The sequence below is a fragment of the Rhipicephalus microplus genome, chromosome X (assembly GCF_043290135.1).
Source record: "Rhipicephalus microplus isolate Deutch F79 chromosome X, USDA_Rmic, whole genome shotgun sequence".
NCBI lineage: Eukaryota > Metazoa > Arthropoda > Arachnida > Ixodida > Ixodidae > Rhipicephalus > Rhipicephalus microplus.
In genome coordinates, this window is record NC_134710.1 from 398,090,063 (window position 1) to 398,117,495 (window position 27,433).

The 27,433-nt window shown below is 43.6% G+C and overlaps 1 protein-coding gene across 2 annotated transcripts in view; it reads right to left on the minus strand.

Moving 5' to 3' along the window:
* LOC119160999 (protein zer-1 homolog) overlaps window positions 1-27,433 on the minus strand; it is a 214,168-nt gene that overhangs the window by 4,462 nt on the left and 182,273 nt on the right. For both annotated transcript variants that reach the window (XM_037413298.2, XM_075880180.1), the window contains exons 13-18: window positions 26,393-26,463; window positions 21,803-21,850; window positions 16,552-16,619; window positions 15,748-15,945; window positions 12,472-12,569; window positions 6,692-6,818 (exon numbers count right to left, since the gene is read on the minus strand). In XM_037413298.2, the coding sequence (XP_037269195.2) occupies window positions 6,692-6,818; window positions 12,472-12,569; window positions 15,748-15,945; window positions 16,552-16,619; window positions 21,803-21,850; window positions 26,393-26,463 (610 nt within the window). The remainder of the gene's footprint in view (window positions 1-6,691; window positions 6,819-12,471; window positions 12,570-15,747; window positions 15,946-16,551; window positions 16,620-21,802; window positions 21,851-26,392; window positions 26,464-27,433) is intronic.

A 27,433-nucleotide genomic window follows, 5' to 3' on the forward strand; every position in this document is an offset into this window, starting at 1 on the left:
AGACTCGTTATTCTCCTGATATGGCACCCTCCAACTTCTGGCTGTTTCCCAAACTCAACAGGACAATGAAAGAAGAGTAATTTCTGACAAGGGAGAACATTATGGCTGAATTGACAGCTGAGCTAAACTCCATTCCAAAAGAGGCCTTCTCAGAATGCTTCCAACAATGGCAACACCATTGGGAGAAGTGTGTGGAGTCTTAAGGGTACTACGTTGAGGGAGATTAGGTTTCCGAGGCTCCATTCATGCGTTTTTTTTTCTTCCACCATAGGTAGGATACTTTTCTAACAGACCTCGTATACCCGAAAAAAGCTTAAAAAAGTGATTAAGACATAAATGGCAGATTCCAAAAATGGCACCTAGCTTAAACTAATGCTTCCAAAGCTTCAGAATCCCATCATAATGAAAACAAAAGCATCAGATCAGGCTGTTCAACCAAAACTGCTCTTCTTAAGCAAAAGAAATAATTTTGAGCAGTATTGAGGCTAAGAAACTAACTCTGGGAGTGTTTGTAGATTTCTCAAAAGCTTTTGATAGAATAAATTATGTAACCCTATTAGATAAATTAAATTGTTCCGGCATACGCAGAATCACCCTAGATTTAATAAGAAGTTACACAACCGGTAGAAAGCAATGTGTATCAATAAACAGACATTACTCTTCGTTAAAACCAATTGAGCAGGGTGTGCCTCTGGGCAGCACACTAGGCCCACTTTTATTTGTTATATATAAAAATGATATTGTGAATGTTGATGATTCAGCTAGCTACATTACACGGATGACACCAGTTTTTTCGTTCCAGGAACTAAGGATAATGAATTTATACATCTGGCTAATGAAATATTAAGAAAAATAAATAATTGGTCGGTGAAAAACTCACTTCAGCTCAATTGCTCGAAGACAAAAGCAGTGCTCTTTAGAGCAAAATCTACGCCTTGCAATCACACAAAGTGTCTTACGCTAAATGACTCTAAAGTAGTACTCTCTGCATCGGCTAAAACATTGGGTGTCACCTTTCACGAACTGCCAACTTGGGACCACCATACTGATCACTTAAAATCTAAGCTTTGCAAGGCCTTAGGTATGCTGCGCAGATGCCAGAAACTTCTACCAATACATCAGAAGCTCATGATATATAATACACTCTTTGCTTCACATCTGTGCTATTGTCACCTCGTCTGGTCAAACGGCACTAAACAATCATTAGAAAATTTATTCATACTACAGGAGCAAGCCCTACGGGCTATTGCTGAGGTACCTTATAATGAGCACACGCGTGACCTATTTTTGAAATTCAAAATTATCCGAGTTGACCACTTTTATGAGTATCAGCTTATAAGTTCTTCTAAACATGAAACGATTAAGGACAGTACTCATATGAAGAACATCGTTAACTTGTCAATTAATCAATCATATCGCATAAACCGACACACCCATCAATGGGCAGTTCCGCGACCACGCACAAACTACGGTATTCAAACACTTTCCTACCGCCTTCCTTCAATACTAAACAAATATAAATTAAGTGATGACAACATACGTCATATTTCCAAAAAGAGAATGCTCCAACTAATTTTATAAACACCAATGTTTGTTGTTTATGATTATGTCTGTTGAAAATGTTTGTTTCATACTTTTTTGCTTCTTCTCTTATCACTTTGTTTTACGTATTTCTATTTTACTATTGTGACAAGTACCGTATAAACCAGAATATAAGTCGAGATTTTTTCAATAAAATAATAAGCTAAAGTCGCCCCTCGTCTTATATAGCGGTGTCTAGCCGAAAGTGCGACGCTGTCTGGCAACATATGGCTTGCATGTGCTTGTGAAGCCAGACGCGGCCATATCTGCATCCAAATCCAATCGCAGTCTGTTTTCTTTGTGTTCGTGATTCGCTTCCGATCTGTTCCGAGTTTTCGCTCCGCTTGACATTGCGCTGCATATTTAGTGGCCTTTTTTTTTTGGTTAACTGAATATGTTTAGCGGTGCGAGGAGGCAGTACTCAGCTGCGTTTAAACTAGATGTTGTTAAGTTCGCAGAAGCAAACGGGAATATGGCTGCTCAGCGCCGCTTTGGTGTATCAGAAAAAAGCGTGCGCTATTAGAGGGCGCAGAAAGGGAAGCTGCAGATGTGCAATCCTCGAAAAATGTCGTTTCATGGACGAAGTGCCGTTCATCTGCAGCTGGAGGATAAGCTAGCGGACTTTGTGCGGGAAGTTCGTGCGCGCTCCCTGCCAGTGACCGTGGATACCATTTGCAAGAAAGCCGTGGAACTCGCTCGGGAAGCTGGGCTCACGAGAGAAGAGTTTCGTGCACCGAACTCTTGGGTGCGTCGATTTATGCGACGCAAAGGATTTTCTCTCTGGCGGCGCACATCCATCTGTCAAAAGTTGCCAGAGTAGCTCGAGGACAAGCTCATAGACTTTCAGCGCTTCGTAAACCGGCTTCGGGAGCAGAACGACTACATGATGGGGCAGATTGGCAACGCCCATGAGACCCCCGTGTGGTTTGACATGCCTTCGTCGACCACCACGATCACGCAGCGCGGCGCCAAGAATGTGAAGCTGTTGTCCATTGGCAACGAGCACTCGCGCTTCACCGTCATGCTGGCACGCACGGCAGATGATAGAAAGCTTCCGCCCTTCGTCATTTTTAAACGCAAGACAATGCCGAAGGAAGTGTTCCCGCCCGGTGTTGTCGTTCGCGTCAACAAGAAGGGATACATGGACGAGGCCATGATGCTCGAATGGATACGAGTGGTGTGGAACCGTCGGCCAGGTGCACTGCTGCGTCTTCGCAGCATGCTGGTGTTAGATGCATTTCGTGGCCACTTGATTGACGCAGTGAAACGCACACTCGGCGACGGGAAAACGGATCTCGCCGTGATACCAGGTGGTATGACGTCCACCCTCCAGCCGCTCGACGTTGTACTAAACAAGCCGTTCAAGGACCGAGTGCGGTTGGAATACCAAGAGTGGATGTCCGGCGACAACCCCAAGACACCGACAGGCCACCTACAGAGGCCTCCGCTTGCGACTGTTTGTGGCTGGGTGCTTTCCGCATGGCGCTCCTTGCCGGATTCCATGGTGGAAAATTCTTTCAAGAAATGTTGCATCAGCAACTCGCTGGATGGCACTGAAGACGACGCACTGTGGGAGGCGGCCAGCGACAAACTGTTGTCTTCAGAAGACAGTGGTGCTTGATCGGACGAATAGGAGCAGTTGCGATGGTGGTAGAGGGGAGCTCTGACGATCGGGATGCGGTGCGCCCAATTCGCAAATAAATGTGGTTCGGCAGTTTTAGGTTGTTTTCCTTTTTTTCTTTTTCGGTAACCTTAACTTGGGGGGTTGACCTATATTCCCACTCGACCTATAGTTCGGTTTATACGGTAAGAATGTTTGTTAATGTTTGCTACTGCTGTTATTGTTCTGGGAGCTGGGACTAGTCAAACTGCTCACATGCAGCTTTTATCCCACCATCCTTGTTGTTTAAACATGTTTTGATATATGTGGCAATAAAGTTCACTTCACTTCACTTCATCATTTGGGTACAAAAGGGCCAAACAAAGAAGTACGACAACTTCATAAGAAGCCTGTTGCACATGCTCCAACAAGCACTGTCATGACAACTTAGGCAAGTGAGCAAGGTTCTCATGAGACTTGCATACCCTGCATAAGTACTGGATAAATGTAGCACATTACACACACCCAAGTGGCATGTTTTTGCATTCGCTGCTACACCTCATGCTATAACCTCTGAATTAGGGCCAAGTCATATGGTTGTATGGGCATCAAGTCACTACTGCATGCTAAAACAATCTAGTGCCTCTAAAGGTGTTTCAATGACACTGATGTTCACTTCGCACAGTTGTGAGGGGCTCTGTAATAAACAAGACCTCATGCTTCCAAAGACATTGTTCGATTCCTTGCTGGCAATGCTCCCATGTAATTTTCACTGCACTCTTGTTCTGCTCATGGTAGCCAAACACTTACGTGTCTTTGAGCCAGAAAATGTCCACGTTTTGCCTGCTTCACAGCCTAACAACAATAACATTCTTGTTCCCACTCAGGATTTTTTCTAGATCTCTCACACACACTTGCTTTGATCTCAACTTGTCTAATTCATCCTCCACACAAGCACTGTCAGTGCTTGTGTGGAGGATGGCTGATCTCTTTTATTTTTTAAGTAGCCGTAATGTGAGCCGATGATGCAACAAAAGCTTAAAGTAAAAATTGTGGACATACATCATCACTGCCATGACAAAAGTTTCACCTTTAGAAATTCATTTACTTACAGTCTAAAGAAGGCCTCTCTGTGGAGGACTTTCAAATAAAGAGCACGTTATTACAGAAATATTAGAAGGAAAGGTGTTCGAATTACAAAAATTTTGAATAAAAACTAAATATTTTCTTTAACTGATTCTCATATAAAAATGCATATTCAAATGTTCCAGAATATTCTACCGTGGTCAAATACAGTCGAACGCGATTATATCGAACCCACATATATAGAATTTTCGGATATATTGAGCTCGTAAGTTATACCCTTGAAATTTCTTTGTAAAAGTACAGAAATTCACCCGTTTGTATCGATCAGTATTTTTACCCACCTTCGGATGTATTGAACGCTGTGCGAGCTAGAAGACGCACTTTGGCACTCGCTCCCACACCCCACCCCAGCGCGGTCCCTGCCGCAGCGCAGCTCAGCGCGCGAGTTGGAAGGTGTTTTAGCACTCGCAGCACTTGGCGACCTCCGCGCGACACCCCGCTTTTGCCAAAACCCGAAACGTTCGAAAAAAGGTAAGAGCAAAAGGGCTCGAACTGCACAATCTCTAACTCGCTGCACGGCTTTTTGTTTTTTGTTTCTGTTGTCTTTTTCATGCTTCCCGCAATCAGAGAGCAGGAACAAAGGAGCCAATGTCCTCCTCCTTTCGCCTTTTCTTTTTGTTGTTGTTGCTGTTTTGCACGTTTTCATCAGCCAACCACAGCTCGCGTCGTTTGCTGTTATCCTCGCCATTCAATGCTGCATTCAATGCTATGCCATTCAATGCTGTCTCTATTTGCAGAACCGCAAAGTGCACCATGAAGTGCATGCGTCTGCATCATGAAAATGTAGATGTGAAAGCAGCACACAAGCAGAAGGTACACATTTTTTTCGGTTGATGCAATAGAGCGTGTCTGAAACTAAAACCTGGTATGGTGGAACTTCAATTATAAGCCTCCCGGTTTTGCGACAACCTGCTCATTACGACTGATCGATTTGGTCCCGGCAAAATCCACCTAATGATAATGTATTAAAAACCTTGGTTATACGACACAGTTCTATGCCGACCGCCACATCTTATGACGACTCTCCGATTTCATTCGAAATAAAACATTCACCTTTTCGCGCATCGAACGTTGACCGAATACTACTCACGAGGGCAAAATATGAAGTTACGCGTTTCCCAGGTTGATGATTAGCAAAGTACAGATTGAGACAGGAAGTCTTCTTAGAATTGAAAATTTATTCTCTTGGCAGTTCATGCACTTCTGCATACGCCTCAATCACGTGCGCACTCAGGGTCGTTACCCAGAGCAGCTCCATCCAGAGTAGCTTCAGCTGGCCGAAAAGCTCTTTTTCGAGATGGTGATAATTTCATGTTTTCGGCATTTGAAACCTTTTCCCAGACGACGTACAGCTGATCTCCTGCCTTAGTTTGGGGCACTCGCAATCGCAAGCTCAAGCACGGAAAAAGGCTCTATGCCGCTATTTTCGCCGTGCAAAATAACTATAACTTGACACCAATGTTCTTTATAACAGCAAAACATCACTAGTTGCATTTCAGAAGACAACAAATTACAATGAGCACAGCTCAGTTGGGCATGAAGGCAATCTACACAACCTCGTGAACTTGTGGGTCGCCATTATGTGATGCCGATGACGCTGTATCTAACTGTTCAGATGGGAGGTGGTCGGCAACATGGTTTGTATTTGGTTTTCTCATGCAGGCAATTTTCAGACTGCTTTCCAGACTGTGCCTGTTGTTTTGGCTTCATTATGAAAACACATTCACAACCAGTGTGCCCCTCGCATTGCGAAGCCTGTCTGTCGACAACCAACAACTACATGTGATCAATTGCCAACAACGCTGACACATCACAAGGGCCTGCAGAGGAGAGACAGGTACAGCAAAGGGCATAATTTGTCAAGAACATGGCTTTGCAAAAACATACCTTTCCCACACTACTAGCCAGTCAGAACAAAAAGCTGTTGCTTTCAGTCGCCACCCCAAAAACAAAACACATCACACTGGCCTCCCAAACTCTCAGATGCCACCTGGCAGCCAGCTATCACCTACGAAAATTGGCAAGTAGGCTTTGGAAACATCTTTACCCCCCTCCGCCATGTATTGGCCACAGCTGCTACATTAACTATGGAACTTGGCTATGCCATTCACACCTGCGTGCTCTAAAAAAAGTGCTTATCTGTCAAGCTTAAGTAGTACAGTACCTTCAACACTTCTAGAGCTACATAAATACTATGCCTACAACCTTATCGCTATTGCCTCAGTGACAAACACTAAGTGCCTGTAACAAATTCCTAGAAGCTTGCGTGATCGTCACATTGGGAGCTTGATACGCAAATTAAATTAGGTAACATAAGAAAACCTAGCTCAAATGCAATTTCCCACAGTATGATGGGGCACTCACTTGCAGCAGTGATGAATGATGAGCTTAGCAAGCTCATGAATACGTGGGTACAACCTAGGGTTTTTCATAAGTTGTTCAAGCATCTCAAGACCACCTTCTTCTCGCACCAGGGGGCAGTACTTGCCAGCTGCAAAGCAAATGATACGCAGTTGAAGTAAACCATCTTGGCTTGCCGAGACCTCCACATACAAAACATGACAAGCAGTTAATTTTTCTGCATATTAACTTGTAATAAGTGCATTACCAAAAGTCTCTTCAGCAAACTGTAGCCTGGCTAAATTGAGTTTTCTTATGGCCAATTCCACTGGGAGAGCAGGAGCACTAAAAAGCACACGGAAAGTGCTCTCTTCGGCGCCGGCGTGTTTGCGTGGTCAAAGAGGTGCAAATGCACCGTCATCAATTGGTCGAGCGAAAGTGCTTTTGCTGCGCCGAGAGTGGCCAGGAGCAGTTTGCAGTGCTCTCGCCTGAAAAGCGGAGTAGGCGCTGTATGACTAGTCACGTGGCCTTTGAACGTCACAATCTCCGAATTTTTCATCAGCCCACGCAAGTGTGGCGGCAGTGGAAGCAACTATGTGTACTTTTGTTCCGATATTTTGTACGGGTGGGGACGATGACAGCTGGACATCTGCTAAATACGTCGTTGCGTGAACATACCTATGTATTGGGATAATGAAGAACAAGTGGCTGACCGATTTTATGTGTATTTTGCTGCTGCCCCACAGAGAATACGCCGGGGCTTGGAATGTTTCGGTCACATGATCTTCCCACTTTTCACCCACTCACCTGCTCACCGGGAGCGTGCCGCATTCCAGTGGCCCTGCACTCAGTGCTCTGCCTCCCACATCTCACTGTCCTCCCCTCTACTCCTGTTCTCTCAGTGGAATTCGCCATTAATTTATTGTGCAACTTTTTAGTCTTACACACATGCTCCAAATAAAATTTTGAAATCAAAGACAGTTTTTTTTTTGTTTATTTGTAATCTATTCTAAATTTTGAGTAACCCACACTCCTAAACCACTCAGTGCGAAGCACACTTATAGGTTATTATAGTCGCTACGTTAGATGCGCTGTAATTCAGGTACATGAAGGCAGCGATCATACTTTTAGCTGTGGATTTGATACGTGATGAGGAGGAGTATGATTAAACACAAAGAGAAGTGCCAGCATTAAAAAAAAAAACTGCACTCCAGTGTTCCTGCATGACCTGTGAGTATTGAGTGGTAGCTGCCATACTAGATGGTTTTTGCTCCCAACTGTGTGCAACTTGTGCCTGTTCATATTCGCATAGGACCAAGCAGCTGAAAATCATATCACAGCAGAAGGTGTGCAGTAGACTTTTGTTTCAGCCAAATTGAGAGACTGAGCATTTCGACCGCCTACAGGACCAGTCGATGCTGTTATTTTTCCCCTTTGGTGCATATTCAGTCCAGCCAGGTGGTGATGGACAGGGAAAGAGAAGAGCCAGCTTTCTGAGCAGTTGGGCAGAAGAAAAGGAAGTGTGACCGGTCTGCATATGTGAAAAGGCAGTTGAGGCAGCAGGAGTCAGGTCTTTATTTATAAAGAAAAGACGAGAGGGGATGATTAGGTAATTCACTCGGATGTGCCACAGAAGGTGAGCCTCTGGCACAGCGAGTGATGGATGAGGGGAAGAATGAGGATAGAGGTGCTTGTTGAGCCATCGCGTACATAAATGCATGCAAGCGGCATGCCTGTAGGGGCATGGTAAGTATGGTAGTCTCGGTCCCCTGAAGATGGAGAAAATGCAGCAGGGAGGGGCAGGTCAGGAGATATTGGTGGAGAGGTGTCCTATCATGGCGAAGGCCGCAGCAAAATTTCGAGATCCTTTCCACTTGACACTTTGCCACAGACTAATGACCACACTCCCGGCAAGAGTTGCTTGCAGAGAGTTGAGCATAGTAGTGAAGGATTCCAACTACTAAACTGGATTTTGAGGGTAGTAGGAATCCAGACAATTGACGTTTCCAGTTGAACCAAGCCAGTGTGGTGTGGAGGGGTGGTGGCGGTTTCTTCCAAGTCAGCCACTGTGGCTACCTTAAAGCCAGAGGTTGGGAGAGGGAGCACGAAAAATTGCTTATTTAGCTCCAGAAGTTGAAAGATAAGATAAAAGGTGGTTGTTTCCAAGGTCCGCACCATAGCTTCGATTTTCTGTTGTAATACATCAGATTTGTGGGGTTTAACGTCCCAAAACCACCATATGATTATGAGAGGCGCCGTAGTGGAGGGAGGGCTCCAGAAATTTCGACCACCTGGGGTTCTTTAACGTGCACCCAAATCTGAGTACACGGGCCTACAACATTTCCACCTCCATCGGAAATGCAACCGCCACAGCCGGGATTTGATCCCGCGAGCTGTTGTAATACATCAGAGACGCACTCTTGCAAGAGAGCACTCCAACATAGGGAGCTGGAAATTAAAGATGCAGCTCTTGTTACTCAAGGATTGTGAGGGCATGCTAAAGAAAGAAGGGCACACCAGTAAAGCCCCTTTCAATTTCAGCGGCGTAGAAACCTGAAGGGAGTGTTATGATTGTAGCTTGGCTTTATAATAAACACTGGTGCCAAAACACAGTACACTACATGAGCCAGAAATAAAAGAATTGCACTTATAAGAGAGCGGCTTCTAGGCCAGGCAGGAATTATATAGTACTTGCAGTAATGCTCTTATTTGTGTGCTTTACTTTGTCCATATCTGTAAGGGGGGACGTGGCCTTTGAAAAAGGAAAAATCGCAAAAAAGTAGATTTTTGGGAAACCACATACTCGGGCAGTACATGTCATAAACTACCTTTACTGCAAATATCAGCGTCTAACTGATCGCGAAGCTGCTTGAAATAAAGTTTACAACAATCTGCCGCAGCCATCGAGCGGCGCGGGAGCGCTCAAAATAGCCCTACTCGGTGTGATCGCAGTTTCTTGACCGCTTGACAGAGCTCCGCTATTTTGGTGTTGTTTTGTTTGTGAATTTTTGCACCTTCTTTTCTTGCCAGCCGTGGCAGCGACTGGCAGGAGAGGAGCAAGCTTCTCATGATTGAAGGGCTCGCGAGAGGTTTGAAGTTTCCCGCAGCAGAGACGTGCCGCCAGGATTGGGTGATGCGCGCACTCCTCGAGGACGAGAGGAACCTTGCGACTGTGATTGGCTGCTGGGTGCGATGACGTTGACTCTTGCACATAATGTGGCTCGCCATATGCTGCTTCTCAGTCCCCGGCATTCCACTCGCTATCTCCTATCGTTGCACCGGCTCGCATAGTCTCTGCGTTTCAACCGTTTTTACGAAAGGATTTTCAAACGTCTTCACGAGACGATGTTCAACTTTCTTTATGAGACCATTGTTGCATTCGCTCACGATGTGTCCAACAAAAAAGAAGACGCAACAAGTAGCGATCTATGAAGGTCGTCCGCGTGGTGAGGCTCTCTGCTCGCACGTGCGCTGACGGTGATCCCGCGGACAATATATGTGGAGCAGCTTCTTCATCTACGCAAGAGTGTGGTTGCATCGACGCACCTAGACACACGACTCCTGCTTCACCGGTACAAAAATTTGACGTTGCAAGTGCACCTGGTGTCTCATGCTCATCGACAGGACCTTCCACATCCTCCCTTACATTGGCCTCTGAGAGTGCAATCGTGTCGTCAACTGTGCAGTTGCGAACATGTTTTCTCACATGCGTAGAGAACGAGGCGGCGGATCAACAACATGCTGCTATTCAAAGAGAATTCGGCGCTATGCCAACGACAGAGCGGAAATTTCTAGCAATGGAGCGCGACCTGGCCATTCAACGGGCAACCGAGAAAGATTCACTGCGCTTGAAAAAGGCTAAGCAGAGATCCTTAGAGAAGACGGAAAGGCGGCGAAAAAAGCGAGTGCCAAAGGACACCTCCAGTTATGCTGCAGGGTTGTTTTAGATTTGCATAAGTGCCCAAAACTTTCGAATGTCATTTTCTCAAAATGACTTTTTTGGCTAGTGAGGCTGCTTGTTCCAGCCATATCTGGGGAACCACTCATCCTATCTTCATGTCTTTTTTTACTATGTACGTGCATAAATTTCTGAGGGGGAGACAAGCCCATTTTTTGAATATATTGTGTCTGTTACTAATAATACCTACTGTAAATACTCGAATCTAACGCGCACCTTTTTTCCGGTTAAGCGAGTTCATAAATCGCATGCGCGTTAGAATCAAGTACGAAAAAAAAAAAATGAATACGGTCATTCTATTGCCATTGGCATTTCCAAAATGGCCGCCCCCAACGTGCGTCGGCATGGCGCGTTGGCCATTTCTGCCTATGTGTTTCCCATGTGCGCCATTTCATATGTGTGCTGAGGAGTTCGTCATCTTGTAGTGCATTAGCATCGACGGCATGGAAGGGCCAAACTCGAGTGCACCACAATGCCGCTTTTAAAAGAAAAGTCATCGCGTGTGCAGAAACGGACGGAAATCGGGCCGCATCGCGGTCGTTCGGAGTTCCCGAAACGTGCGTGCGGGACCGGCGGAAACAAAAGCAGAAAATTGTCGACAGCAAAGCTTCACGCAAAGGCATCAGTGGACCACAGCAGGGTCGGTTTCCGCAAATTGAAGAGCTGCTCGGCGAGTATGTGCTTGAGCAGCAGGCGGCACTGTGGCCCGTGATGACAGAGCTTCTCCAAGTGCGGGCTATGCAGTTAGCCTTAGAAAAAGGGCTAATGCGGAGCCAGTTTAAAGCGAGCAGGTGCTGGCTTAATAACTTTATGAAGAGGAAAGACTTTTCCCTCCGAAGGCGAACGGGCATATGCGAAAAGTTTTTGGAGGGGTACCATGAAAAGCTTCACAGTTTTCAGAGGTTCCTCCTAAACTTGCAGCACAACGGCTACCTGCTAGGGCAAATCGGGAATGCCGATCAGACGCCTCTTTACTTCGACATGCCTGGCACCACAACCGTCGAAAAGAAGGGGGCGAAGCAAGTTCGCGTGCTGACATCAGTCCACGGTAAAACTACAGTGACGGCAATGCTCCGTTACATGTCAGATGGGCACAAGCTTCCCCCGTACCTCATATTTAAATGAAAGACGCTCCCGAAAGGAGTCGTTTTTTCAAGTGGTGTGATCCACTCGAAAAAACGACTCCTTTCCTGATAACTCTGCGGGCCAACGAGAAAAACGGGTGCGCGTTGCTATCGATGTCTTACTTTTTTTTTTTTTCGTCGTGGAAACCGGGTGCGCGTTTCAATCGAGGGCGCGGTAGAAACGAGTAAATAGGGTAATCAAAACTTGATTAATATTATCCCAGTCACGAACACTAAATTTGATGGTCCGCTGAAACTTTAAAGTAAGGAAATTAAAAAAGAAGAGCTCTGTTACCCCCTGAGGTATAAATCTGAGAATTATCATTGTTAATTTCACAGTTCCAGCATCTTTTAAAAGTTCTCCAGGCCTGGAATAAGATAACCATGTGCACTATTCTGACATAGTGCCGTAACTGAAGAACCAGAGAACATAAATTCATGAAATTTTGTAGTATTTCTGATGCTTTTGCCATTAGTCTATCCTGGAAATTTCATTAAAATATCTCAATAAACAAAAAAGTTGGTATCCGATAGTAGCCTCCCTCCTTAATGTGAAAACCTAAAAGTATCGTGTGTGTACTGCAATATTTGTGGTCTTCTCTATTACGAATATTGGTGCCAGGAAATTGATAAGAATAGTCCTATCGAACAGTCTTACTGTAAACTAAAACAAACAGAGCTCTGCATTCATTACATATAACTGCACGTTGTGCAACACTTACGATAGACTTGAGTAAGGTTGGCCAGGGCCCATACAGCCCAGTGTAGGGCTTCTGGAGTGTGTTCACAGCTCAGTAGCCTCAGGATCGGTTCAAACGATCTGCACAGAAACACAGCCAATCAACAGGTTACTAGATAGTACCATAGCTTATTCAAAAGCAGTTGCAGAAGGCACTTCATACAATAACCTACACAATAGCTGGGAATCACATGATGGATACATGAGGCACCTTGTGCACTCACTTGCAAAAACCCTGAACTGCGGGCCTTTTTCTTCTGGGAACATACACAAACACACATATCTGATACAGCCCAAGGGCCTTTTAGAGGCTTATAGGTTTGATGTTCAAACATGCTTTCTTGCACATCCCATACCCATTGAGATACATAATTACACTTTCACAAGACTCAGCATCAGGTTGCTATTGAAAATCTCACACAAGTCACCAGAAGTCTTGTGAAAATGAAACTACAGTCAAAGCAAATTAAAAAAAATTTTTAAGTGCGCCGAAAACGTCACGTTTAGAGCTGATAACTCTGTACTCTGTACGGTCTGAAGTACCATTGCAAAAGTTTTTCACTGAGTCCACGTCGGCATATCGACGTTCACACCCGTTACACGATCACCAAGCTGATATTCCACGTAACTTCGTTGAAGATTGTAACTGCGGCTGTAGGCCGTCAGTTGGTTTTTGATATGAAGGTGGCCGAGTTGTCGAGACATTAAGGCACTATGGAGATAGACAGTCACGTCAATGTTTTCTTTGTTGCTCACGTTGGGTAACATGGCCGGGCTCCTTCCATACACCAACCTGTATGGCGTCTTTTACGTTGTTTCTTGCACAGCAGCATTGTACACGAAGGTCACGTACGGAAGGATTGCATCCCACATCTTGGGCTTGACATTGACGAACATGCCAGCATATCGGCGATGGTCTTAAGACACTCGGTGAGGCCATTTGTCTGTGGATGGTAGGCGGTGGTCCGGCAGTAACTTGCCTGCACAAACGACGTCGTCCAAGTAAACGACTCTCCTGTCGATTTCAGATTTGCCAGTAGCCAGTCTTGAGGTCCATTGACAAAAAGTACTTCGTGTTGAGCAGTCGATCCAAGGTGTCCGTGCGAAAGAATAAACACCTTTTTTTGTGATTTTGTTGCAGCGGCGATAATCGACACAGAAACGTAGGGTTCTATCCTTCTTCTTCACTAAAACCACGGGTGACACCCACAGACTCTTGGATGATGTCGTCACATAGCGTTTTGTCGACTTGTCTTTTTGATTTGGTTTGGTATGTGGGGTTTAACGTCCGAAAACTACCATATGATTATGAGAGACGCCGTAGTGGAGGGCTCAGGAAGTTTCGACCACTTGGGGTTCTTTAACTTGCATCCAAATCTGAGCACACAGGCCTGCAACATTTCCACCTTCATCGGAAATGCAGCCGCCGCAGCCGGGATTCGAACCTGCGACCTGCGGGTGAGCAGCCGAGTACCTTAGCCACTAGACCGCTGCGGCGGGGTGACTTGTCTTTTTACGGCCTCGTATTTTCGCGTCGAAACTCTGTACGATGTCTGGCATAGCAGTCTGGCACTTTCCTTAGTTATGATGCAATGTTTCCCAACTGGGGTCGCAAAACATTGCATCATAACTCGCGAAACAAATAAAACAGAACTTGCCAACTACAACATCGAATGAGCATTTAGTGCCCTATTAATTTTGTTAGTGGAAACTGCAGGCAGGGATAACACATATTTTTTGCTTAATGCGAGCACATATTTTTTGCTTAATGCGATAGCAACTGTATGGTCATTCTAGGTGCATTTCTACTAGCAGCAAAGCCTAAATTGGTAACATCACCCCTGTGCATAGTATATGTTCTATGTGTGAAAGAAAGTGCGCAGGTGCTGCTGATCATGGCGGCTGGAACAGAGGTGAGATGTGCCAGCCATCTTTATCCCACGAAAGGCACATGAAGCGGTGCCAGAGGTGGCTGCGTGGACCTGACAAAAATTTGTGCTTTGAAGAGCTGGACGTGGTAGCCTGTGGTAATGCGTCATACCTTTAGAGGGGATCAGCAGATGGATTATAGCTTTATAAGTGTAGTGCTCTCATCGGAAAATTTGCATTGAAGCCATTAACAGCATAAACAGCTGCAAATAATGCATTTCCTTACGCTTACATTTTCAGTTTCACTAGGTTATATGCTGAAAGAGTGAGTGGCTAATCTTAGTTTGTATAACATTCCACTTTGTTGCTAGCACATTGATTGCTTCGCCACTGTGGCGAAATCTCCTGCTGAAAAGACCTTGTGTCGTATATAACTTCACTTTGTTAGCCATAATTTACTCTACAAGCTACGTATGACCAGCAGCAATCTTGAAACTGAAAACACTCACAAGACAGTTCTCAGACAGCAGTGACCTTTTTAGCTACTTTATAATGTGCGCAACCATTTGGTTTCAACGTAGCTTCAACAAAATTTCACGATGCGATTTCAGGCTGAGATATTTATTGCTAAACAGTAAACCCAATCTTTAACATTTTGATGCAATTTCAGAACCTTAAAATACGTCGACGAAGTCTAAACGCGCGTTGGCACTACTGGTAAAAGCAGGGCAGTTTCGCTAGTGTGGTAACTAATCAGGGCGGCTGTTCGTCTGCATTAACAACAAAATCAGCTAGCCACGAGTGATGGATAAAAATGGCATAAAATAAGGCGAAAGTCACCGCTCCACGATACCCTGCTGCCATCTCGGTGTTTTGACGGCGGACAGCTGCTGGTGTTAACGTGTTAATTAAACTGTCTGGTTCGTTCACAAAAGCGGTTGTAGTCATTGTTTCAACATGCTTTTCACCATGGCCTCACTATGCATTGATGAGAATCGCGTCGTGACGCTGCTGGGATAGAATAAAAAGCAGCGGCCACTTTTTGAATTTTGAGAATAAACATTTGTTTTGCTTGTTCAGATCGGCTATATTTTTTCAATTTCACTAAAAACAATTTTTGCTTCAACAAAATTTTGTCCGTGCCCCTTCACGTCGTTGAAGCGGGGTTCGACTGTACTACAGCAAGAAGACTGCTAATAGTATGATCAGAAATCAACATGCCAACTTTTCTTTGTGGACAAAAATTTTCGGAAACCTTAAGCCAACACCTTAGGATAATACAAAATTTGTAAATATACTGGAAAGTTTGGTGAGTCAGCAGGCAGGCTTTCATTTCAATGCTCCATCATTATTTACCCTGTTTGCAATGTAACTTCCAAGGACAACTGACCGGTAGTTAATGTTGCGCTTGGTGATGAGTGCCCAGCGGTCAATGGCTCGCCGCATGCGCATCAGCACTTCATCTCTTGAGACAGCCTGGATAGAAGCCTTCTCCCAGCTCTCGGGCCCGTCGGACAGAATGTGTGCCAGGATGCCTGCTGCATTGTAGCTTACCTCTATGCCATCGCTCTCACTGTCCAGCAGCTCGCTACAACAGAACCAACAGTGACAACATCAGTCAGGTAACTTACAAACTTTCTTTCTCTCTAAATCATACCATGTACAACATAATTTAAGAGAACGAAACAAACAGCATAATGTTCAGAGTGATAAGTTACCTAAATGTCGTTTTGCGAAGATCTACTATCTCCAATGAACATAGCAACGAACATTAGGAATGGCACAGTGAGCCAGTTATCACCATTAACACGCACACAGCATTCAAGTTTAGTAGCACTGCACATAACAGTGTGCACTATAACCCTTGCTAATGCTTGCCACTGTTCGTGTTTCATTATACACCGATAGCACACCTGCATTAAAGCTTGGCTCAGTTTACAACAAACACAGCTAAAAAGCACAGCTAAAATCTGTGACTGATGTTCTTACTTGCAAGAAAATATTGATAGTTGTACAGAGATTGAATTGAATCTGAAACACTGAATTATCCAGTGAATTTATGGTTATCGTTCACAACATATAAGTAAATGCTTTTTACACTTTGTGTGACATAGCAGACATATGCACACATCTAAGATAGTAGGGAGCCACATCACAGAATTAGCAGAAGAGTGTACAACCAGAGTCCGCCTACCTGAACACAAGCAGGTACTTGTCTTGCATGAGTCGTGGCCTGAGCTCCTTCACCTCAGCCACATTGCCCTGCATGACAAGGCAAGGCCACTTAAGTATATGGCACATTCTCAGCCCCCAGGTGTCTCGAAAGATCAAAGTACTTTTTTCAGCAATGGACAACTAAGGCCTTTTGTGGGCTATGCCTTTTCAGTTTGACACCTGGTCAATATCTGCCCCCCCCCCCCCCCCAACTGACGCTCCTTATTTAAAGAAAACTTGGATAGATGACACTGGCATGAGCCACTTACTAGCTATGTGTCCGTATCGACAGCTTGACACACTGCAAATAGATAGCTTGGGACACACATTATGCTAATACGCGATGCCTAAGTTCCAAAGAGCGCAAAAAGCGTACAGATGCAAAAAGAAAACATTCTAGCGTATTCATAACAGCTGATGTGTTGTACATAACAAATGACTTCAAATGAAATGAACACATTAGGAGGGCACAAGACACTCCCCTACAGCTAATTCCTGGACAGTACTACCGCATGTCACAATCTCATCGCCTCACTGTCCAGAGGTACAACAGCCAAAATAAAATTTGGAGCAATTTCTGGAGCAGCAAAATTTTACTTTTCGAGCCATAAAATTCAGATTTGGAGCAAGTTTCGGGGAAAAAAAAAACAACTTTTTATCACGAAAGACCCAAGTTTGGAGTAGTACAAAAAGAGAAGGCTTAAGTTTAAAAAAAAAAGTATGTACAAACCATTTGACATCACCTGAATCGTGCAGTGTACACATGAGCACTGTTATGTCAATAAAAGTAAGAATGATAAAGTCCATATTAGCATTTGCCGCACCTGTCAAATACTTTGACAGACGCTGCAAATTAAAATATGAATCTTTCAAACCTAGCAGCTTTGAAAATCAGAGGATTAATGAAACTCGAGAGTAGGGGTGGCAAAAAAAAAAAAGAAACAGGCAGTTTTTCTTTTTTTCAAGGTGCCAGCAATGTCATACACTGCTCTAAATGATTGCCCATAGCATTTTTTGAAGTCAGCAATCATACTAGTATTCACAGTTATGCGACGTATACACGCATGAGTAACTGAAAAATTTGAGCCGCATCCCGTGACTAATGCTAAGAGACTTTTCCAAATCACAGTACGGTTTTCTGCAGTGCATTGTTGTACTGCAGCAAAAGTAGCTGAAGAAGGGTTCTGGACGGGTTAGAACAAGGCTAAGAAATTTTCCAACACCGCTACGCACCTTCCTCCCCCCCCCCCTTTTTTTTTCCGGGATGGAGTCAGCATTAAAGGGCCAGTAAACAACTCTAACGTCCAAAAATTGTTATAAAAAGAAATACGTGCACTTTTACTTCGTGAACCTGCTGCCGCAAGAATTTTGCGAATACATGCTATATTAAGGAAGTTACAAGGGCTAGAACATCGCGCTCAGGTGGTTTCAAATTTTCGCGCACCTTCGTTATCCTTTTTCAGAGAGAGGGGAAACCGTGGCCCGTTGTCCTGACTCCACCCACTTCGGCAATGTGACAAGACGTCAGCGATTGACGTCATCGGCGAACTCGATCAGTTGCAATGCACTTCCGCTTGCTGCGATGCTTGGTTGTTTACCATTTACCCGGTGCCGATACTTCTCCGCAGACCAGTCGCTCGATTTGCAGCCAACAACGATTTGCACCAAAACTGCGTTCCAAAACCCGCACATGAAATTGGCCGTATTTTTCTGGACTTTCATTTTTTGAGAGTAGACTGTCACGCCATCTGGCAGCAGCAACACAAAACACAAATAATGTGCCTAACAGTGGGTGTACTGATCAACAGGTGGCGTGACAATGTGCTCACTCCCAAAAACTGCGTCAGAGAAGCGTCCCGATCTCGATGCAAGGAGCCTACGGAGAGTTTCGCAACTCATGATTAAATAGCTCTGTCGTAGCTGTGGATGGGAACAGGAACTGTCGTTGACTTCACTATTGTTTGTTGATGCCTGGTTTAGACCAATCGACGAGCTGCATGCTGCATCACCTCGCCAATCCCCGAGTTGTCCTCACTGCACATGCAAGGAGCATTGGTCAGGCAAAGAAAAAGAGCACAGGAATTGTTTTTCGAAATGGAGGCTCTGGACGGCGCGCAGCTCTGTAATATTCACAAAATGTGATCGCTGCGGTCTACTCTACGAATCATCGAGCTTGTTTGGGGGGTGTACAAAAAAAGTCCGAACCTATTGACTGGCCCTTTAAGCTACAACTTCTCACAACACTTGCAAGAAGCGTTATACCAGATAAAGTAACAAAGGCACGTGCTCGTTAATCCGGTATTTGATATTTATCGCCGGGACGATACAACTAAAGCAACTTGAAGACATTAAAATGTTTCATGTGCCTTTGCTATGGCGACCAATATGATCGCAGCGCCGGCATTCGCAGCACGTCGACTCTGCTCGTGCGCTAAAAATGCGATATGCACTTCCCGCTCTAGCCGCTAACATGTCATAGCTACATTTACCAACTAGAAAGTTCATAATTGCCGCAAAGCATAGGTGGCTATGGCAACGCATTTGTCTAGAAGTAGTGTCATCTCACCGAGAGGTATCAGCTGCGGTCAGCAGACCAATGGGCGCCCGGCTTTGTAACTTTACCTGGTCAATCGCAATTTGCGAGTGCCCTGAACTATTAGGAATATATCTGACACCGCAGTTCAGGGTCAGCACACTTAGATTGATTGATGATGCAAACTAAAGGTTACCAACGTGGCCTCTATTTCTCGCTGAAATTAGCCCAACTGAGAAAATTTTGAGGCTGGTCGGGCATTTTGTCACTGTATAGGGCAATTTCAGCAAATTTCATGATTTTGGCGCACCTCGGTTCAGAAATGGGTATTTGTATCAAACTGGCGTATTTGGCGCAGCTGTTGCACCCCTGACTGCCTTCTGATGTCAATTCTTCTTTGATATTGTGGAAAAAAGTAATTGTGGTTGCAGATTTCTGCAGTAAATAAAAGCGTTGATGCAGTAACCAAGCATAACACATGGCTAAATTAGGCTTGTTGCCCCTTAAAATTCCTTATTTAACTTATACTGTAATTATTAAATAGACCTGTGTTACATTTTAAATGACTTGTTCTATTCCTCGGCCTAAGTACCGCGAAAACTCGCGGTGTTTTTTTTTTTTCTTTTTTTACAGTACAGTCATGAGATCTCTAAGGTTTTAAAAAATGTCTATTCATTTAACCTCAAAAACCACCGAAGTCTGTGTATTACTTCAAAGGTGACTATTCAGAAAAGCCTTGCTGATTGACCACATAGTGCACAATTTCTTTTTTTTTTTCTTCCTCTCAAATATTCACAGCAAAGGCCCATGTGTCTCAACAAACTTAAATATTCTGAAGAAATCAGTCACAAGCTTTTAAAATACTTGAACATCACTGCAAAAATAAAATGTAGTTATATATTTCAGTAGAAGAATTTACACAGACTATATTAGGACCATTTTGTACTTTTATGCACAAATCTGCTAAGTAATATAATAGCAGAAATCTGAAGCTAGTGTCCATGGGAGCTGCAATGCACTGCGCTTCAGCCAGTAGATTGTTTCCTTGGTCATCACCCGCAAAGTGCTTTGCTGCATGTATGCTCGACATCCATGTGCTTGGGCGAGGAGTTCCAAGTGCTGATACACAAATGCTCTAGATACATTTCCAAGGAGTTAGTGCACAAGGTACTTCATCTCATGATCCAAAAGTATACTTGTGATGTTTTTAATCATGCAGTTAGAGGTGTTAATCAACAGAATTTAGTCTAAGAGTGTGAGTGGTCCACACACAATGTTATACGTCTTTTGACATTGGGCGAAATGCCTGCCCATACAGTAAACATGCTTTGCCCCAAAGCCCTAGTAATTAAACACTTTGGTTAAACATTCTCCACTGATAGGTAAATGCTTAACCGCGAAGCCAAGAAGTTAGTGGGCGACATGCTTGCCAGACAAAATAAATGTCCAGGAAGGAGTTGACTGCACTTCTGAAAAGTTCGTGACAAGCACATCGCACTTTAGCAAATCTGGGGCTGAACATTTCGAGGATTTTTTTAATTACAGAAGACTTCTGCTCTCTACTATCAATAAAAAAACGACTGCAAACATGCGACTATATAGCGGCTATTTCCACAGGGACAAAATTTTGAGGGGCCAGGGGCAGATGACGCACCCAGAGAGAGAGCATCATATGAGTGGCGCAGCATACTAGAGCCACATGATGGATGTGGTCATCAGAGGCCTCGAAGCAACCTGCTGTGTTGGCCAACTCAGGCCCAGTAATTCAGACAAGGGTTGTGGAGCAAACAACACAGGTCGCCGTCAACCTCGGGTTGATGGCCATCTAACACAGAATCATCTGCACCTACTTTATGACAAAATGAAGTTTTCTCTATCCACCCATCCATCAATCATTAGGTTTTGTTCAGTTGCTTTGAAGAGGAGAAAGCGGAAGTGGCCATTTGGAGGAAGGAGAAGTGCACTTTCCCAAAATCCAAGATGGTGGCACTCAGCTGTGCCATTTCAGAAATAATGAGACCTGAAACAGTTTTTTTTCTAAGATTCTTAGCAACGTTGGTTTATAAAGCAACTTTTATAAAACTTGACTATGGCTTTCCCTGAAGCTGCTTTGGCTTCAGGTAAAGCAAGCGTTACAGAAACTGAAAGTCTGATTGTCAAAAAAATTTAGATTTATTGGATATTTTTGCTGTGCTATGTTCCTGTACCTTCATTTAGAATTTTCAAGGCATCCCCTTTGATTGATTAAATTATACAGGAGATTGATTGATTTCATTTTGATTTATATGTAGAGTTTAACGTCCCAAACCCACCATATAATTATGAGAAATGTTGTAGTGGAGGGGCTCCGGAAATTTCAACCACCTGGGGTTCTTTAACATGCGTCCAAATCTGAACACACAAGCCTACAGCATTTTGGCCTCCATCATCATTGTCCAAAAGTATTTTCTAGAAAAAACTGAAGAACACTTGCATATTTATTCTTATGTCAACAAATGCAAGTGTCAGCTATCTGTTTCTGAACCCCTAAAAAATCTTGCAGTAATGCTAGACTATCCCAACCTACCTACAAGATGCATGACCATTAAAAACCAAGACCATTAGCAATGGCTACAAGTTCTAGAATAGTTTTGCCCCAACCTGGTGCTTCCTTCAGCGTCCTATCTAGCCATAGTAATAACCTCTGGCCATCACTCACCAGCAGTCCCATCATGTTTCTCAGCAGCTCCGGCTTGTCCGTGAAGATCTGAAACGAACAACAGACAAATGCCTCACCATCTGAGAACTAGATCTTCTTAGTTTTCTGGACCTGAAGACACAAAACAAGAAAGCAATAAGAAATACTGCATACTGTAAACGTTTTGCGTTGTTAGCGTCTTATATTTACCATCACTTAACCCTTTGTGCATTCCTACACGTTTTAAAAAACTCTAACGAGCAGAACAAATAATCAGAACAATGTATCACCGTAACCACGTACCGTAAAAGTGTGAAATATTTCTTCTTGATTTCCTAAATATTTCTGACCCACAGCAGCAGAAAATAATAGTGCTGATAGCAATGCACAGTGGAGAAGGAAGTTTCTTTTACTGAAGAAGAAAAAGTAGGACAGATTCGCTCCATTATCCCTAAAAGGGTAAAGCGCGAGTCAGCTGTAACAGGTACCAATGGCACATGTGGGCTTGCTTGAATTCTAGAATCACGGCTATGCTTCCACCCATATGAACGTTTTCTCACTACAAATGTACTCGCCAACTACAGCTTTGGCATAGACTACATGGTGCATTAAAGGGATACGAAATAATAACATTGTAGCAGAACAAGAGTTTAGTCCTTTAATGCCTGAATTATGGAACTGCTGAGCAAAATAGAAATTGTTTTAATTTTCCAGCTTTAAATAGCAACCTTTAAATGATGCCACAATTAAATTGGCTAAAATGCAACTTCAATGCATATTTTTGAGTAGGTCGCAAATTCTCTATTGCCACAGAAGTGAGGACCTTGCAACAAAAAATGCACTTCAGAACTATGTAACATGTTGTGAGCCACATCTTGAGTGCATACACACTAAATGAACAAAATTATTGAAAATAGAACTTGGGCCACCAAGGCGAAAAAAACGAAAAATTGAGAGCTGTTGCATGCGCTTTGCGCTTTCCGCCATCAGCTTCAATAGTATTGGTCCTAGCTCAAAATACCTTAGACGAGACTGCTAAATTTTTTTACGCTGAAAGCTGCATGCCCCGGGAGTACTTGACAGCAGGCATTAAAGGTGCAACGCATTTCGTGACTTACTTGCTTGAAGTTTTTCAGCATGTCACGAATTAGGGACATTCGGTAGTAAAGAGTCAACTGCTAAAATGACAAAAACAACAAAGTGATTTGAAAGAAAGGACGAGAAACATAGTTTTTGAGCTATTTTTGGTAAAGACTAGCATCCTAGCAGCAGCCGGTGGCAGCTGCATTAATATGTCATGCTACCCTGCACACAAGCGGCTACAGCAGCCGTGGGTGCCACGGTGCCTGTTCATTGGTGTCTGCACTACTCGCTTGCAATTGTGGTACGCTCGAAGTGTGGGGGACCCTCACTTCTTAGTAGGACACGTGCTTTCCCAGTGTCTGTTTTCAGTTTTGAAGCATTCATTGTGATGCAAAGACAAGCCAGGCTTCTGCGATGCTAAAGGCTGTCACAACCGTATGATTGGTCGCGACACACCGCCGCATACATTTCCTAGAGACGATAAGCGACGCAGACTTTGTATGCGTGCTATTCAAGTATCACACCAGACCTGGGCACATTTATAAATTGCCTTCATTTGCTAGCTCTGAACACATTATCGCTTCACTTACCTACATCTGAAACTTAAAAAAAAATACTGCCAAAGCACAGTACAGTGACAATACCTGGCTGTAATGTAGGCAAACGAGGCTTGCTTGTGAATATTCCTTGCTGTTTATCATGACGAAGCCACCAGATTTCAATTATTTCAACCTGTAAATGACTTGTCATAGCGTGGATGTGAAAGTTTCTGCCATATTCACACAACAATAAAACTGCTGTGAAATTCTGCACATACGGTGCCTCGCCACAAAAAAACTAGCTGTGCAGCAGTCAAATAGCGACTGCATGGGTATACACGTAGGAATAAATAGACTGCGATGCCTTGATTCAGCTGTAATAACTACCTCTCTGCTTCAATAAAGATGACGAAACAACATATTTGTTCATCCTTCGTAACATTAATCTCCTGCCACTGCACATTGGACTACGTAGCTGGTCTGCACTGCCTCAGTGGCACATCCACAGCCTCCTGCTCATATCTTTCTCACTGGGCACAGGATACTCGTAACCGAAATTTCTTATCGAGCTCAAGTGGCTTACATCATTACAGGTGAATTCATGGCTGGTAGAGAGACCACGACAGGAATGCCCATTGTTCAGCTATGTGAGGGTGAGCGCGCTTCAAAAGATGGCGGCTGGCCGGCCGGCTGTCAAATAAGGGAGTCATGACATCACGGCTCGCAACTTGTTTTGGCCAAGCAGCTTAGCGCATGCTCACAAGAACACAGAGAATAAGACAAAGTGCTGAAAATTTCGATAAGTGACGACTTCTTTTCGGTGTAATCGCACACAGAGCATTCATTTTCAGCATTTTTGCAAAGTTTTCAGATTTTAGTTCAGTATCCCTTCAATATAACAAGAACTGAAAGAATTAACAAACGTCTTCACAGTGCAAAATCTGTTTCCTGTATCAGCAGTTTGTGGAAGTAGACTCGCCCTAAATGCTAAAATAAAAACATAAGCTGTACTAGAAATTTTGTAAATACTAGAAAAACTTTCAAAAAAAGTGTGCTGGTTTCTCAATATATATCTTTGCTGCTCAAAAAAGTTTCTTCTGCTTAGGGTGCTGAATTCAGAGGATGCAGGCTCTTTATTGCAGTACGATAAAACTTTCAACTCTTAGGCTCTTCTCTGTAGCTTCCTGCAGCACTGTGGAAGCTACAGGCTCATTCGAAAAGAAAGAGCAAAGTCGCAAAATGTGTCCATCCGTGCCATTTTGCCCACTCAGCGTCCTGTTAATACAAGCTTTCTTGGCATAGTGATACACAAAATGTTTTAGGAATGTAGCCATGAGCTGGTTTACATGAACTTTCATATTCAAAATGTTCATTTACCAGACAAAACTGGAAGGTCGCCAAGGCTAAAAGCCGTGAGAACGGCTTAACAAAAGGCCTGGTGACCTGTTCACACACATGGCAGTAGTTTGGAAATGATTACAAGTACATAACATGCAAGAAGAATATAAAACATGAACAATACATGTTAATTCCAAAATGATTTCTCAACTGATTATTCTACATCTGCTGTAAATGCAATAGCAGTGCTTCCCTTCATCCTTACTCATTTCCAACAGTGCTTTGCAACCTCCTTGACCAACAGTGGGGGGGCAAATGCCTCAAGTTCCACCATGCTACATTGTGTGCGCAGAGGCTAGTTGGCACTCGCTTGCTCGCAACAGTGTATACCATAGTAGAGCAAAGTAACAAAGTAATGATACAGGAATGACACAGCTCAAGCGAGCTGGTTGATTATAGCGAGGTGAAAAACAGCGCACACTTGATGAGGACAGACTGAGAAAACACAGCGCCTCTGACCTGTGTTTCCTCGATACATCCTCATCAAATGTGTGCTGCTTTTGCCTCGGTGTAATGATAAAGCAAATAATTAAGCTTTGAGAGCAGCTCGCAACATCAACACATCATCAGACATAAAGTGGTGGTGCAGTCTAGCAAGTTCAAATAAATCACACTTTTGAGGTTTTGCACCACTTCAGAAGCTTATCAAAGACAAACACACAGTTTATCACAATATTCGTACCAAAAGCATGCAAAACAATTCACTCTCAGGGTGAGACGAGACAAAGTGTGGGTCATTTCAGCATTTGTTCATGCTGTCAAGGTGGAGAGCAAGCAGCAATAGCGAATGGACAAAGAAGCAGACAGTTATGTCAGTACTGGCACTGCTATGTTGCTAGGTAATCATAGTTAATGGCAATAATAGCTAGTCTTTCAGTGTATTAGATATTCATGTGCTCAGCATGTGATGTATCACATATCGCTGTAGCATATCGTGTACCAGGTAGAAACACTCTAATGCGGTGAATAACAAGGCAATTTTGTCTAGGTGTAACCTGCAGTGCAAGGATGTTCCCTGTGTACACCACCTATCCTCATCAGTGCTGCAAGTTACTTCTGAGAAAGACATTTCTCTCAGCATGTCAACATGAGCACTATTAGGACGACTAGCTACAGACCAATATTCCATATATGCTATGCCGATATTTCGAGACATTAGAAAATATGCTCTTTGGACTTGCTCATTACTGGTGCCAAACACACCTGGTAACTCTCTCCCAGTGTATGCAACAAAATGGTAGCACATGCTGAAAGAGTCCAGAGGTAATTAATGGTGATGGTCAGAAGGATCTAGCTGAGAATAAGTATACTGCTCCAGCAATTACTTAACATAACAGTGAAAAAAAAAAAAAAACGAACAATCCAGCAAATTCGGCTCGTCCAAACTGGCTGTATTGAAAGGGTGAGCTCTCAAACTGTGAAGACAGTCAGTCAAAACTTTCAAAACCATCAGCGGAAAGAACAAAACCGAAAAAGTGCTGCTGCCCCCTGACTGTCTTGAGAGCAGCAATGCCCAATTTTCATTTCTTTACTAAACGCTCACATATGCTGGAGCCAAAATGTAGCTACTATATCAGTGCACTCAACTTACCCTTAAACACCTAAGAAACAAGTTCATTCCCCCACCGTCCAGGAACCTCTCACAGTTTACTGGTGTTTCATCTGCAGACAAGTGAGGCAATCATGACTGAGATTCATAGAGGTGCACAGCAATCAAAAGAATAATTCAATAAAAAGATCCTGGCAAAGTAAAACACTTCCATCATTTATGTGAAGTGCCTCAGCAGTGTTCCATATCATACAATCAAGACCACAGCTATTAGGCCTAGGTAGAATTTATTCATGCTTATGAGAATTGAAACATCAATTAGGACCCATGCATCCAAACTTTAGTTAACTTTGTATCCTCAAATATTTGCATCTAAACTGGATAAAAACAAAAAATGTCAAATTCCTGCCAAACACTTGCATATCCATAGCAAACGACATATTAAAGCTCAGAAAAAACAAAAAGCCCACAAAAGGACATTCTACACAAAAAGCTTTCACAAGGCATCTTTGGCTAAAAGCCAATAAATTTGTACTTGCACAATGATTTAAAAATTTAAACAAGGTTTTTATACACATAAAAAGAATAATGCATGTTAGAGCAAGCAACTCTACATTATTTTAACCATGTAGGATTCTTTAATGCCAATATATATCCAAGCCAGGCCCATAGCCAGGAATTTGTTTCAGAGAGGAGGGGGGGAGGGTGCTTGTTAAAGGCCTTGAAAAACACCTAGTATATTTTCATTGTCCTCGATATCATACCTCTTTCCATCTACCTTTGGTAAGTCTACAGGCCTGATCCAAGCACAACCACCACTTTTTTCGATATTTCTGCCCAATTTATGATGCAATCAGAAAGCAGGCTGCATCTAGATTTGTCGCAAATGTCCAGGACTATTCCGCAGATAATTCGCCTGCAGGCACATCCACACAATAGACAAGGTCCTAGCGAACAGCACCGGAAGGTTGGATTACAGGACCACAACCTTTGTGCCAGCTGCCAACAGACCAGTTTTAGTGTGTTGAACAACATGAAGGCAGACAAAAAAAAAAAAAGAACAATGCTCACTTTGTCAAAGCA